We start from the raw sequence: 13,484 nt of genomic DNA, 5'->3' as shown, positions 1-13,484 counted from the left end.
GCCAAGGTCACCCAGGCGTCTGCTCTCCATGGTGCCCAGATCTGGTTTCCTGTGGCTGCCGTAACAAATTACCACAAACCTAAAACAACAGATGTTTCTTCTCACAGTTCCAGAGGCCAGAATCTGAAATCAAGGTGTGAGTAGGACAACGTTCCCCTAGAAAGCTCTAGGGGAGGATCCTTCCGGGCCTTCTCAGGCTTCTGGTGGCTCATGGCATTCCTTGGCTTGAGGCTGCATCCCTCCAATCTCCGCCTCCATCTTCACAAGGTCTAGCCTCTGCTTCTGTGTCTTCTCCTCTTTTGTCTCTTATGAGGACACCTGTCATTGGAGCTAGTACCTCTCCACTCCCCTTGCAGGTAATCCAGGATAATCCCATCTGAGATTCCTAATTTAATTATATTTGCAGGGCCTCTTGTTTCCAAATAAGGTCTCATTCGCAGGTTCTAAGGACTGGGGGATGGATCTACTTTTGAGGCCACCATTCAGCCTACCTACTACATAGCATGCGTTTATAGTCTCCTAATCACAAAGCCTTAAGGGTGTAATCAAGGAGGCACTACCCTGGCTGCAAAATACGATGACTCATCATTCACAATGACAAGGAGAGCTATGTTAAAACGTCCAGAGATGGGACATTTTACAGACTTATTCAGAGTGGACAACTTTATGATTCCTTCCCTGCAACAGATGAGGAAACAAGTAAAGGAGATTGTTCTGCCGTGGAAAGCTTCGTGGCTGGCTGTCATAGATAAGGGCTGGGGCACTCCCTGCTTCAGTTCCTGGTGTGCTGTGAGAACTGAAAACACGTGATTAACCTTTCACTCACCAGCACATTGACGGTGCAGCTCATGCGGTTTTCTTTGTTCTCGTCGTGCATGATGGTTCTATAATCCAAAAGCCTTTCCATTAAGCGCACAACGAGTTTTACAAAAGTTTCTCCTGTTTTGGCGAGGTATTTATGCTTCCTGCAGTGCTCCAGAAGGCTGAAAAATAATTATACACACCTTGTTAATCACACTCAGAAAAAGAAACTCAACGGAGGTGCAATTTTAACTATTTTCCATTATTAACACATTTTAATTATTTCTGGGCTACAAAGTTCATTGTAGTCTAATTACGGTCTCCCTAATTATCTCTCCCTGAGAGATATAGAGCTCTATATCTCTCCGACATAAATCCCACTGCTAATCAACACTTACATTTTATCAAATAACACTTTGTACTGTTCGTCTCCTCTGCCTCCTTCCACTTCATGATCCAGCTTGGTGATGATCTCATTTTCAAACTATAATTAAACAGAGGAAGCATAAATAATCAGCATGGCGGGTATTTCATTTTCTGACTTGAGTGTCAATAGCACATAAATCAACAAGAGAGATCATCCCAGACGCTACCCTCTGCCTTTGAAGCCTCATTTAAGAGTTGCCAACACAGAACCCCTGGAGGTTTCTGATGATCCCCGGCCACAGGGGGACCTTCCGTTTCCTTTTCTGGTTAATGGAGCCTGAACATGCATGTCCTGATAGCAGGAGCAAGAACCAGGGGAAGAAAGACAAGGAAATTGTAGGGGGGGAAAAAAAAAATCAAAGCGAAGCATGGAAAAAAGTCTCAAATTTCATCTCTACGAACACGTAACATCCAAAATAGCTCGTTGGTTCCTGAAATGAACAGATGGTGTTTCTCCTGCCAGTGAAGAGTTCTCGGCAATCTGAAAACATCCTAGGGGCCACTTAGCTGCCATTCCTTGATAGATCATAGTGAAATACCTCACTCTGGCTGAAAAAATGTTCTAAAGAGCAAGAGGAGCAACGTTCCTAAAGACAGACCAGCAGGCACCTCAAGAAGGTCCATCTCCAGCGGATCCTCCATCCCCAAGCTTCTGATTAAATTTCCTGGGAATCAGGGTGCAGAAGGGTTGCCAGTATCAGCTAGTTATGTCTCAGATCCATGCTTTTAGAAAAACTCTAAATTCTGGGGAGGTGGAAATCTCTAAAACGTCTTCAAGCGTCTGATCAGGCTGAAAAAAACCTCAATAACAATGGACGTGTTTTCTCCATCCTCACTGCCCAGTTCCCCGTCCCTGGCAGAGTTCACAGCCACCTCAGTACTGGGACTCTGGCCTGGTGATCAGCCATGTTGCAGGGGACCCTGAATTACCATTGACTTGTGCCAGTAGCAAGGAAGGGCTGTGAGATTGTTTGTTCACATAAATATGAGACATGCACACTCTAAACTGAAGGAAGATAGACAAAGGAAGAATTGAAGAAAGCTGAATTCAGGGTTCAGAAAGCAGGTACACCACGGGCATGTATGCAAGGGTCTCCAGGATCTCTTTAAAGCCATGTTCAATCACCTACTTTCTCAGGCAACAATGCTCAAGCCATCCACTGTTATTAGGATCCCAGTGGAATTTAAGCTGAGTGAGAGGAAGAATTTTTCTTTGGTCATTGCTCTAGCCAGCCCCAAAACCTCAAACAGTGCCTTTGATGCTGTAATGGAATGAATGTGCTGTGTGTATAGAAACTATTGAATACAGTTGGTCTTAGACCAACTTAGATTGGATAAAGTGCTTAGACTGGATAAAGCTGGAGAGGGCTTAATATGTCAGCAAAGGAGTGGTCTACAGGGTTGATAAATCACAACCTGCATTCTTGGCCAAGCCAAGCCCAGAAGTGAAAATAGCTCATCCAGAGTGCCTGTGACAGACACTGTGGGCACCAGAGACTTGGGGATGCCCCAGCAGGAGCAGGTGACTATGGCCCCCTGAGAAGCAAAAAGCAAGGAGTGGTGATACCCAAGGAGGGGCCTCGAAATGGACACAGACGCCCTGCCTGTCCTTGATCAGTACACACTGCCCAAAGCCACAGCTGTATCACACTACAGATGAAACACAGGCTTTCAGGGCTGGAGAGAAGTATTGATTCTTGCCTGACATCAAGGACTCAGTAACATTCCCAGAACCTGGACCTTAGCGAATCTCTCCAATTTTCTTCTTGATCTTCTCCACGGTCTCTTCCCCCAAATAAACACTTCTTTTTGATTCTGTCTGGCCTAAGAAGTTGAGGGATTTTAGCAGCATAGACAGATGGTTCTATTGAAGGAGGAATGACTTGCTTTATTTTTTTCACCTGAAATCTCACATTAACGATTTTTACCGTAAAATAACAACCTTTTGATACTAAACACCACTATCCTGCTCTTTACAGAAAATAATTCTGCAAAAGGTAGTTCTTTTTGGAATCAGATACAAGGGAGAACACTTGGTAGTAGCCCAAAAGTTGGCATTTCAAGGCAGTCCCATCTCCCAGGTGGTGGCATGATCCAGACAGACTTCAAAGACTAAATATTTGATGAGGGCTGATGCTTTAGGACAGATAATAAAGACACAAAATTAAATTAAATTTAATCAAAACATGATTCAATTTCACGTATGTTTAATGAGTACAGACAACACGAAAGGTACAGAGAATGCAGAGAAAGGTGCAGAGAAACATGGGCAAACACACAAGCATTTAAAATCGCTCCTCACTGGTCAATCCGAAGGGATCTGAACGCGGAGTGTAGGTTATGAAAACGGCATGTTTTCTCTGCTTCCACGTAAATCTAGTTGTCACAAACACCGGCAATGGGGAAGCTACAGCTACCTGGCTGTGCTGCTGATCAAATTTTGACTGAAGAAGTTAATGATTTCCAAAAAAAGTGGATGAATGGTAAGTCCATCACAACACAGCTGATTCTAATTTTGCTAACCCTAGTCCAAACTAAGTAATTTACACAAACACCTGGCTACCCTATTCTGTTTATTAGCAAGAATTCAATACCAGAGATCTACAGCTAGCCTCCAATTCTAGGATCCTCGTTAATTTTTACAGAACACACTCGAATTGATTCGCTAGTGTGCTGTGAACTGTTACTATAATCAGAATGAAATGATCCTGTCCCACTAAATTGGAGACAGTACACTTGCTGATAGAGCAGAGCTGGTTTTATAAAAATCATGCTTATTATCTTCCTCGTAAATGCACATTGTCTGCTGATTTGCAACAAGGTTCTCTGTGGCTGGGATAAAATTAGCAAGGGTTTCCTGCGTTGCTCAAAAGGTGGCAGAGGCTCACTCACATAATAAGCAAAACCATTATATTTTCTTCTCTTTTCTGAATCACTAATATTGCTACAAAAATATTCACAGGGTGTCCAACTTAAAACACTGAACAGAGAGTCTCTAAGCATCTGATACCAGCGGCCCTCTGAGAACATGAAACAAGAGAACACTTATGGACAGAAGGCCTTTCGGAAAGTTGCTGTTAAATTGAACGTGATGGAATCAGGGGGCTGAGCTCAAAGCGGTATTGACATCTTGTTAATTCAATTAACTTGAAAAGGAACCACTGCTTTTGCCACTCACTGCCACAGTTAACCATAGGCTATGGCACCTATCTGAAAGATCATGGAGAGAAGGATCCCAGTAGTGCTAATCCAAAAGCCAATTATATGTGGTTTGGAATGCATAATTTTTGTTTTGGGTGAGATTTACTATTCTTACTAATGCATTTATAATTTTATACGTCTGTAATGTCTAAAATCAGCCTGCACTTGCCAGCCAGCCAGGACCACGCTTTACATAATAGAAGAGCTCCAGGGTTCTGTGGGAGTGCAGCAGGAGGCTGCGCCAGGGTGGAAAGGTTTGCACAGATCACTCACCACCTTGACGGAGGGCTCCGAGGTCCTCAAGAGCTGGGTGAAATCTGAAATCTATGGACATGGTCTGCTAAGTACATTAGCAGAAGGGCTTATTTGACCCTTTACAAATAAACCTTAGTACAATGCTGCTGTTTGCCCAGAGTGCTCTAGTTTCTCCTGTATTTAAAGAAAAAATGCTCAGAAGATACTGCAGGCAGGGGCATGGTGTTGGACCACCTCCTGGTTTCAGAGGGCACCAAGGAATCAGACTCCCTCTGCCTTCTCTCCCCGGAATGGCGCCAATCTGATGAAACTGCACAACCACACCTTACCCCTTGAGGATGTGCAGGAGGAGGTGGGCGGGAGAAAGTTGCTGGACTGCATCTGGGTGGAACTCAGGACTGAGTTCACTCAGCCTTGAGCTCCTGTGCTCAGACACATTCATATCTTTATATATAGAGCATTCTTCTTGCCTAACTGCTCCGAAAACTTAATTACACACTTAATTAATCAGTGGCACTTCATCCCACATTCAAAAACCTCCACATCCTCCTACGTCCACCAAGCAGGGGGCTTGCTGACCTTGGAGCTCTTGTGAAACACTCATGAGCCTGGAGGACCCAGCGCCACTCATGTGGAGCTGCCTGGCTGGGAGCTGTCCATCGCATACATGACACCTTGCTGATGCCTGTGACAGGCGCAGCGGCTCCTTACATCTACACGACACAGATCAGAGTGACTTTAGGGCTGCATGCAATTCCAGTGGAGTCTGGGAACATGGCCTCAAAATTAGTCCTGTTTAATTTGGTTAAAGGGGATTATGGAAGTTTGAGAATCTCTTTGCTGGAGGGCTTTTAAGAATGGAATTCAATATAGTCACTGCTCCTGGAGTCAATGATATTGGTTTCCATGGCCTCTCAGACCATCTTTGGGTCTGGATTCAATGAAACAGAAGCCTCTTGTGCCGTATTTCCTCTTTAGGCAAGAATTATTTTGACATCGAAAGCAAAAATAAACAAACCAACAAATAAAATCCCAATGAATTAAAGAATAAACAAGACAAAATTGCTACCAAACTCATTCACATTCGTATTACAGTGGAAAATACATTGGCCTTTCCACCAAGTGGCAGAAGCCGACGACATTCACCCGGCTATTCAATTACTGGCTTCTGGTTACCGGCACGGGCAGCGTGAAGAGATTATTCAAACAGGAGCCTGGCAACACTGATGACATGAAGATTACTCATGTTCTAATACTGTTAGGACTAAATGGGAATTTCTGGAAGTTGTGGAGCATTTTACTGAGCCTCACCAAGATGACAGAAAATAGCTCCATGATTGAAAATATTATTTTTGCTGGGCAGCTTTTTCCATTCCATTTTTATTAATGGTCTATGGCCCACATGGTCATTTGCTGCAATTCTCAACTGTTAGTTCTGTATTTTCCAAAGGCATAACAAATGGAATTCTTTAAAAAGATGCCAGGAGGGAATTTAAAAGTATGCTTTTTATTATGAAGCAAAATCCAGTATGAGGGTGAGACTTGGAGTGTGGTCCATGGCAGGGCAGGGTTCTTGGTGAGGTAGGGAGAGTCAGCTTAAGGCCAGGGGCGGGCTCATCTCCTGTGACCACGGGCAGGCTCGTCCAGGTGGATGGGATAAGGGACATGAAGACCCCAGTGCCTCTCCATATCTCCCCTGCCAGCTTCTCAGTTCCGAAATCTTACCAAGGAGGATCTCTCCTTTCAAACAAGTGGAGATTCCTGGAGTCCTGAGTTTAGGGGTAAACATGCTACTCTCTGGACTCGGGTGGGGACAGGGCGAGGGGGTGGGATGACCACAGCTGTGGTGGTGTCTTGAGGAGTTGGCCAGCCGTAAGGAAAGGGGGCAGAGAATGTGCCCTTAGGCACCAGGACAGAAAGCAGCAGCAGTGGAGGAATGAGTCAGGAGAATGGCTGGGGCATCCGGATCATAAAAAGATTCACAGAAAGTGCTGGAAGAGCCAGGATGACCACAGGCAGCTGGAGCATTCAGAGACAAAAGAGGCAGAAGAGATGAGAAATGGGTTTTTGCTGAGGAGCTGCAGTGAGTGCCTTAGGTCAGCTTGACTGAGCTGGCTCTGGGGAGGTGGTGATGAAGCTCTGCCAAAGCCTCCAGACGGAAGGTCTCTGATGCTAATGGAACTTCCCCTGTGAAGGGCCATGTTCTGGCAGGAACTTGGACAGACAGATGCCTAGGAGGCCCCAGATGTCCACAGTGGCCTTGAGTATGGACAGGGCAGGGAAGTGGCACAAGAGTGCCCAGTGATGTAGGGAATGGCTGGTGACAGCGGCCACAGGGCTGCGGGCCACCTCAGGGGCATGGCTACAGTAGGCATCCACTGGGGCTTCCCACATGTATCCCCACCTCCCTCGGCCTGCAGTATCCACACTACAAGCACTAGGAGGAAAAGAAATCCCTCCACAGGCAGCAGCCTCCTGGCCGCACACAAACAGGGCTGGGATGGGAGAGAGGTGTGAGACTGCTAGAGCGTCACGCAGCGTCCAGTCGCTGGGAGCGCCTTTCTGTCAGTGGACTGGAGCTCTATGGCTGTGGACCCAGCCCACAGTGAAACATACGACTTTGAAGGTAGGAGGGATTTCTAAGAAGAATTCACGGCCACTGTGCACATCTGGGGGCCTCCCATCTCACAGGCTTCTGTCTGGCCCAGCCCCTGCCCAGCACGGCCCTTCACAGGGGGCTTCCACTAGCATCAGGGACCTTCAGCCTGGAGCCTTTCGTGGAACTTCATCGCCACCTCCCCAGAGCGAGTGCTGTCAAGCTGACCTAAGGCACTCACTGCAGCTCTGGACAGAGTGTCCCAGGCCACAAGGAGGACATGGCCCACGAAAGGATAACTCCATGCCACCCCATCCTGCCGCCAAGAGAGCCCCCTCAACACATGGACCCTGGAGAAGCAGGATAAGGGCGAGGCTGAGTCTATTCTGAAGGAAAATTTGTGCTCTTTCTTGCACAAGTGGAGACAGGAAATCAGCAGGCTCTTGAGGAGGTGTAAGGGAAAGAACGTTCTAATGAGATGCCCTCCGCTGCGGCTGAAGAGCGAGCACGAGAGCAGAAACTCCAGGCAATGTTAGAAAAGCCCATTTGTAACACATGCTTTTAAAATTCCAGTAATGGTTTGGTGCAGTTTAATCTTGAGTAAAATAGCAGGTTTTTCTTCTGAATCCAGCAGGTCTCCTCTCTACTCCAATTGTAAGAGTAAAATACAACCTGGACATACATATTATTTCATACTTCACAAACAGTAGCACATTAACAGCTCCACTCCAAAAGACATAGCAACCTTTAAAAAGTAAGCTCTATCATGGGTTCAAAACACTAAAGTGTTGTAAAAACAAACCCCCTAATGTCTTCCCCCCCACTCCAGTAGGGTTTGCACATCTGCTATTAAAGTGGAGGCAACTTAAGCCCTTGCTGAGGTGACTAATAAGGTGAGGTAACTGGGCTTGTGGCAGAGGAGTTAGGCAGCAGCCGACCATCCCCAGCCCAGAAGCTCATGGATGGAGAAGCAGGTGGGGCCAGCCCTGCACCAATGCGCCACACACATGCCCACTCTACACATTCGCCCACATCACCAACAAAGAATAGGTGCCATCCCTTGTGCTTCAGAAGACCAGCTGAGGGACGAGTGGAACTGGGGGCAGAAACGACTTAGAAAACGTAGATAGAGTAAGTCAAGAGACAAATGCTGTGGCCCAGGAATAATCCTGGCCTAGTGCAATGGTGACTGTGCAAAGAGGATGGAGGCTGCAGACGAGACAGAGGGAGGATTGATGAAGCTTCACAAACGACTGCCACGGAGGCCAGGGGAGCAAGCAAAGGCCAGGCCAGCACGACCCACAGCCGGAAAACCCAGTGACAAGGAGACTGGCAGAAAAGGGGACGACGCTGCAGGCTTGGGGCATTCCAGCTGGGAAGCTGAGCTGGGCACATCAAACAGAAGAAAACTGATCTTTTCCCAATCACAGAAGCAGATTCACATCCAAGAGAGATTTTTCTAAAACATGAGTTAGTTTTTCTGCCTTCATGTTAAAGATCTTTAATGTACGCTATCCCTTGTCTGCAGAGGTTCAAGCAGATGACAACAGAAATAAAACAGGTGACTCTGAACCAACAGTTCAGGGAGCTGACCACGCTTGGTGGGTCCTTCTTGTGGGTGAATCTGTGTCTTCACGCTTATGCTTGGATTTACATACATCCAAGCATGGCATGTTTCATGCCTGTGAAATAGTCTGGTGTTTATGAGATGGAACTAAATATACCACCTGTTTCATGGTATTACTCAAAAACAGTTTGGTTTTCTGGAAAGATGTTTCCTGACGCTGGGTGGAGTGTGAAGCCCAATGGGAAGACAGTGTTTAAAATGGTGGCACAAATTCTGTGGCTCTCCTTAACTTCAGACCATTTCCTAGCAAACCTGGGGCCCCTGCAAATTGGAGAAAATGAACCACTTCCTCAGAAGACTATTGTGAGATTTTTTAAACCTACCACAAGGCAGCCATGAGACAAAAGAATGTGAGGGAAAAGGGGAACAATTCAGAAACCAAACTCTTATTCATCTTTATTCTAACTGCTCTTAACCTTATTTTGACCCAAAGACTGCTTAAAAAGTGACAAATGGAATATTTTAAATACTTTTGATCTTAGTTTTCTGTGCTAGTGACATTTATCTATATAAATACACTTTCCCCCTTAGCCTGATTCTTTAGTAGCAATTTTTCACAAAGTCCTTCTTTGGGCTTGATTTATATAAAATTCAAAAAGTCAGATGAAGTTTCTGCCTAGGAAAAAGCATTTAAATTATAATTCGTAGTTCCAACGAGTTGGCAGTGAAATTGGGGCCATGATATCGTGCCAGCGCTACAGAGATGGGGCAAATCTTATGGTACTAACATCAAACCATTTGGCAATAATATCAAAAGTTACAAACATATTTGAAATCAGTAATTACATTTATGAGAATGTATACTGGGAAAACTTTGAAAATAAATTCAAGCTATATGCATGAATGTGTTCACTGCACAGTTATTCGCAGCAGTGAAAATCTGCAAACAACCTACATGCTCAGTTATACCAAGAAAGTGATAGTTCATTTTATGCCATCAGTAATATCACTAATGTCATGGTTGCTATGTTGTAATTAAGGGAGAGCTCTTTGATATATTGTCAAACAGAAACAACATTAATAAAAAAATCTAAGTATAGTATTTACAATGTTGTATTAGTACAGTCTTTATACAAACACTTTGTGTATACACAGACTGAGAGTGAGCCAGAGAAACAAAAACAGCTGTTCTTTCGAAAATGAATTATCTTTAATATTATTAAAAATGAATACAGGGAGACCTTCTGCTATCTTGGAAAAAAAGAGAGAAGGGAAGGAAAGAAGGAAGAAAGGGAGGGAGAAAGGAAGGAAGAAGGGAGGCAGGTACTAACACCACTCATCCCAGCACAACTGATATTACACTGGGGAAGTTAAACTAAAGCCCTCCCTACTGTCCACAGTTAGAATAATGTGAAAATAACAGTCACCTTATAAAAAACTGCCTAGGGCTGGGCGCGGTGGCTTACTCCTGTAATCCCAGCACTTTGGGAGGCCAAGGTGGGTGGATCACGAGGTCAAGAGATTGAGACCATCCTGGTCAACACGGTGAAACCCTGTCTCTACTAAAAATACAAAAATTAGCCAGGCGTGGTGGTGCACACCTGTAGTCCCAGTTACTCAGAGGCTGAGGCAGAAGAATCGCTTGAACCCGGGAGGCGGAGTTTGCAGCGAGCTGAGATTGCGTCACTGCACTCCAGTCTGGACAACAGAGTGAGTCTCCGACTCAAAAAAATAAAAAACTGCCTAGTGGAGCAAAGTGCAAAAAACAAATAATGATACCCTAGCCAGGTGTTAGGCTCCTCTGCAATGGGTTTGGAAGCACAGTTGTGGGCATGTGAAGGTTGAAGGAAACGGCTCCAGCAGTCAGACTCTGTTCATCTCCCGTGCGCTCCTCCCCGGCTTCAGGAGCAACCCCGATGAAATGGCCACGCCCAGGTTTGTATGCAGCGTTGGGCCCCACGGGCCTGCAGACACTGGGGGCTCACCCTGCAGGCTGCCCCCTGCACTCCACAAACACCCTGCAGGCTGCCCCCTGCACTCCACAAACACCCAGACCAAGGGAGGTTTGAGCCCTGAAAGAACAGCAGCATCCACAGCCACCTTTTACGGTGCCGGGCACCATGCTAGGGGGTGTACAGGTCTGATTTTATTTCATTCTCACTACACGCCTTTCTGGTAGATTCTATTTCATGCCAAGGTTACAAGCTTGAATTGGAGACTTAAAAGATGCTGAGTGATTTGCTGAAGACCCAGATAATACCTGGCTAAGCCTGTGAACCTCAGTCTCCCTGCCCTCAGTATCTAAACTCAACTTCCACTCACGGTGTGGAGACTGTTTTGGTTTTGTCTCTCTCTTTTCTGTTCTACGAAAGAGCAAAATCATGCTTCGTGGATGCTGCCTTCGTGTGATATGATGAAGATGACCAATGAAAATCTATAAACTACTCAAAGCTTCCTTAAATGATAAACTGCAGAGGTGGGTAAGGATAATATACCCTTTAATATTAGATCCTACCAACACTAAACTATCTTGATTGATGAAGTTTTGATTTCCTTTCATTATAGGAATTTTTCTGCAAATTCCTCTAAAATCTATGTAAAGTGCTTAGTATGTTGACTTGAATTGCTATAATAATTTTTAATTTTTATGTATTTATTTAGAGACAGGGTCTGGCTCTGTCACCTAGGCGGGAGTGCAGTGGTGTGATCACAGCTCACTGCAGTCTTGATTTCCCTGACCAAGGCGTGCACCACCATGCCTGGCTAATTTTTGTATTTTTTGTAGAGACGGAGTCTTGTCATGTTTCCCAGGCTGGTCTCGAACTCCTGAGCTCAAGTGATCTGCCTGCCTTGGCCTCTCAAAGTGCTAGGATTATAGGCGTGAGCCACCACATCTGGTCCAGTATAATACTTTTTAAAAGGTATCTTTCAATTCAGAGGACTCCCTAGCACTTGGGCTTCTCCTAGGTCTCCTGCAAAGCATCATGGCCAAACCATTAGTACACTAAGGAGAAAGTCATACCATGTGCATGTGTGGGGATGTGCATGAGTATGTGTATGTGTGTGGGGATATACGTGTGTGTGTGTGGATACACATGTGTATGTGTGTGTGGGGATGTGCATGTATATGTGTATGTGTGTGGGGATATACATGTGTGTGTGTGTGGATATACATGTGTATGTGTGTGTGGGGATATGCATGTGTATGTGCATGTGTGTGGAGATATATGTGTGTGTGTGGATATACATGTGTATGTGTGTGGGGGATATACGTGTGTGTGTGTATATACATGTGTATGTGTGTGGGGATGTGCATGTGTATGTGTGTGTGTGGATGTACATGTGTATGTGTACATGTGTGTGGATGTACATGTGTGTGTGTGTGAGGATGTGTATGTGTATGTGTGTGTGGATATACATGTGTGTGTGGGGGGGATGTACGTGTGTGTGTGGATATACGTGTGTGTGTGGGGATATACATATGTATGTGTGGGGGGATGTGCATATGTATGTGTATATGTGTGTGGGGATATATATGTGTATGTGTGTGTGAGGATGTCTATGTGTATGTGTATATACATGTGTGTGGGGGGATGTACATGTGTATGTGTGGGGATACACATGTGTGTGTGTGTGGGGATTGCATGTGTGTGGGGGGATATACGTGTGTGGGGGGGATATACATGTGTATGTGTGAGGATATACATGTGTATATGTATGTGTGTGTGTGGATATACATGTGTATGTGTGTGTGGGGAATGTACATGTGTATGTGTACGTGTGTGGATATACATGTGTATGTGTGTGTGAGGATGTGTGTGTGTGTGTGTGAGGATGTGTATATGTATGTGTGTGTGGATATACGTGTGTGTGTGTGTGAGGATATATGTGTGTGGGGGGGGATATACATGTGTATGTGTGTGGGGGATGTGCATGTGTATATGTATGTGTGTGTGGATATACGTGTGTGTGTGTGGATGTGCATGTGTATGTGTATATGTGTGTGGGGATATACGTGTGTGTGTGTGAGGATGTGCATGTGTATGTGTATGTGTGTGTGGATATGTGTGTGTGCGTGGGGGATATACGTGTGTGTGTGTGTGAGGGATGTGTGTGTGTGTGTGGGGATACACATGTATATGTGTGTGTGTGTGTGTGGATGTGCATGTGTACGTGTATATGTGTGTGGGGATATACGTGTGTGTGAGGATGTGCATGTGTATGTGTATGTGTGTGTGGATATGTGTGTGTGCGTGGGGGATATACATGTGTATGTGTGTGTGGGGATACACATGTGTGTGTGTGTGGATGTGCATGTGTATGTGTATATGTGTGTGGGGATATACATGTATGTGTGTGTGAGGATGTGCATGTGTATGTGTGTGTGGATATGTGTGTGTGCGTGGGGGATATACATGTGTATGTGTGTGTGGGGATACACATGTGTATGTGTGTGTGGATGTGCATGTGTATGTGTATATGTGTGTGGGGATATACATGTGTGTGTGTGTGAGGATGTGCATGTGTATGTGTATGTGTGTGTGGATATGTGTGTGTGCGTGGGGGATACACATGTGTGTGTGTGTGTGGGGATACACATGTGTATGTGTGTGTGTGGATGTGCATGTGTATGTGTAT

General features: G+C 45.3%; 1 protein-coding gene across 2 annotated transcripts in view; it reads right to left on the bottom strand.

Annotated features, from left to right (window-relative positions):
• Nucleotides 1-13,484, bottom strand: part of DOCK1 (dedicator of cytokinesis 1) — a 549,533-nt gene that overhangs the window by 78,196 nt on the left and 457,853 nt on the right. For both annotated transcript variants that reach the window (XM_077945604.1, XM_077945605.1), the window contains exons 34-35: nucleotides 1,200-1,285; nucleotides 827-983 (exon numbers count right to left, since the gene is read on the bottom strand). In XM_077945604.1, the coding sequence (XP_077801730.1) occupies nucleotides 827-983; nucleotides 1,200-1,285 (243 nt within the window). The remainder of the gene's footprint in view (nucleotides 1-826; nucleotides 984-1,199; nucleotides 1,286-13,484) is intronic.

The sequence above is a fragment of the Macaca mulatta genome, chromosome 9 (genome assembly GCF_049350105.2).
Source record: "Macaca mulatta isolate MMU2019108-1 chromosome 9, T2T-MMU8v2.0, whole genome shotgun sequence".
Taxonomy (NCBI): domain Eukaryota; kingdom Metazoa; phylum Chordata; class Mammalia; order Primates; family Cercopithecidae; genus Macaca; species Macaca mulatta.
The sequence above is the reverse complement of the archived record's forward strand: the minus strand, read 5'-3'. Positions and strand labels throughout refer to the sequence as shown.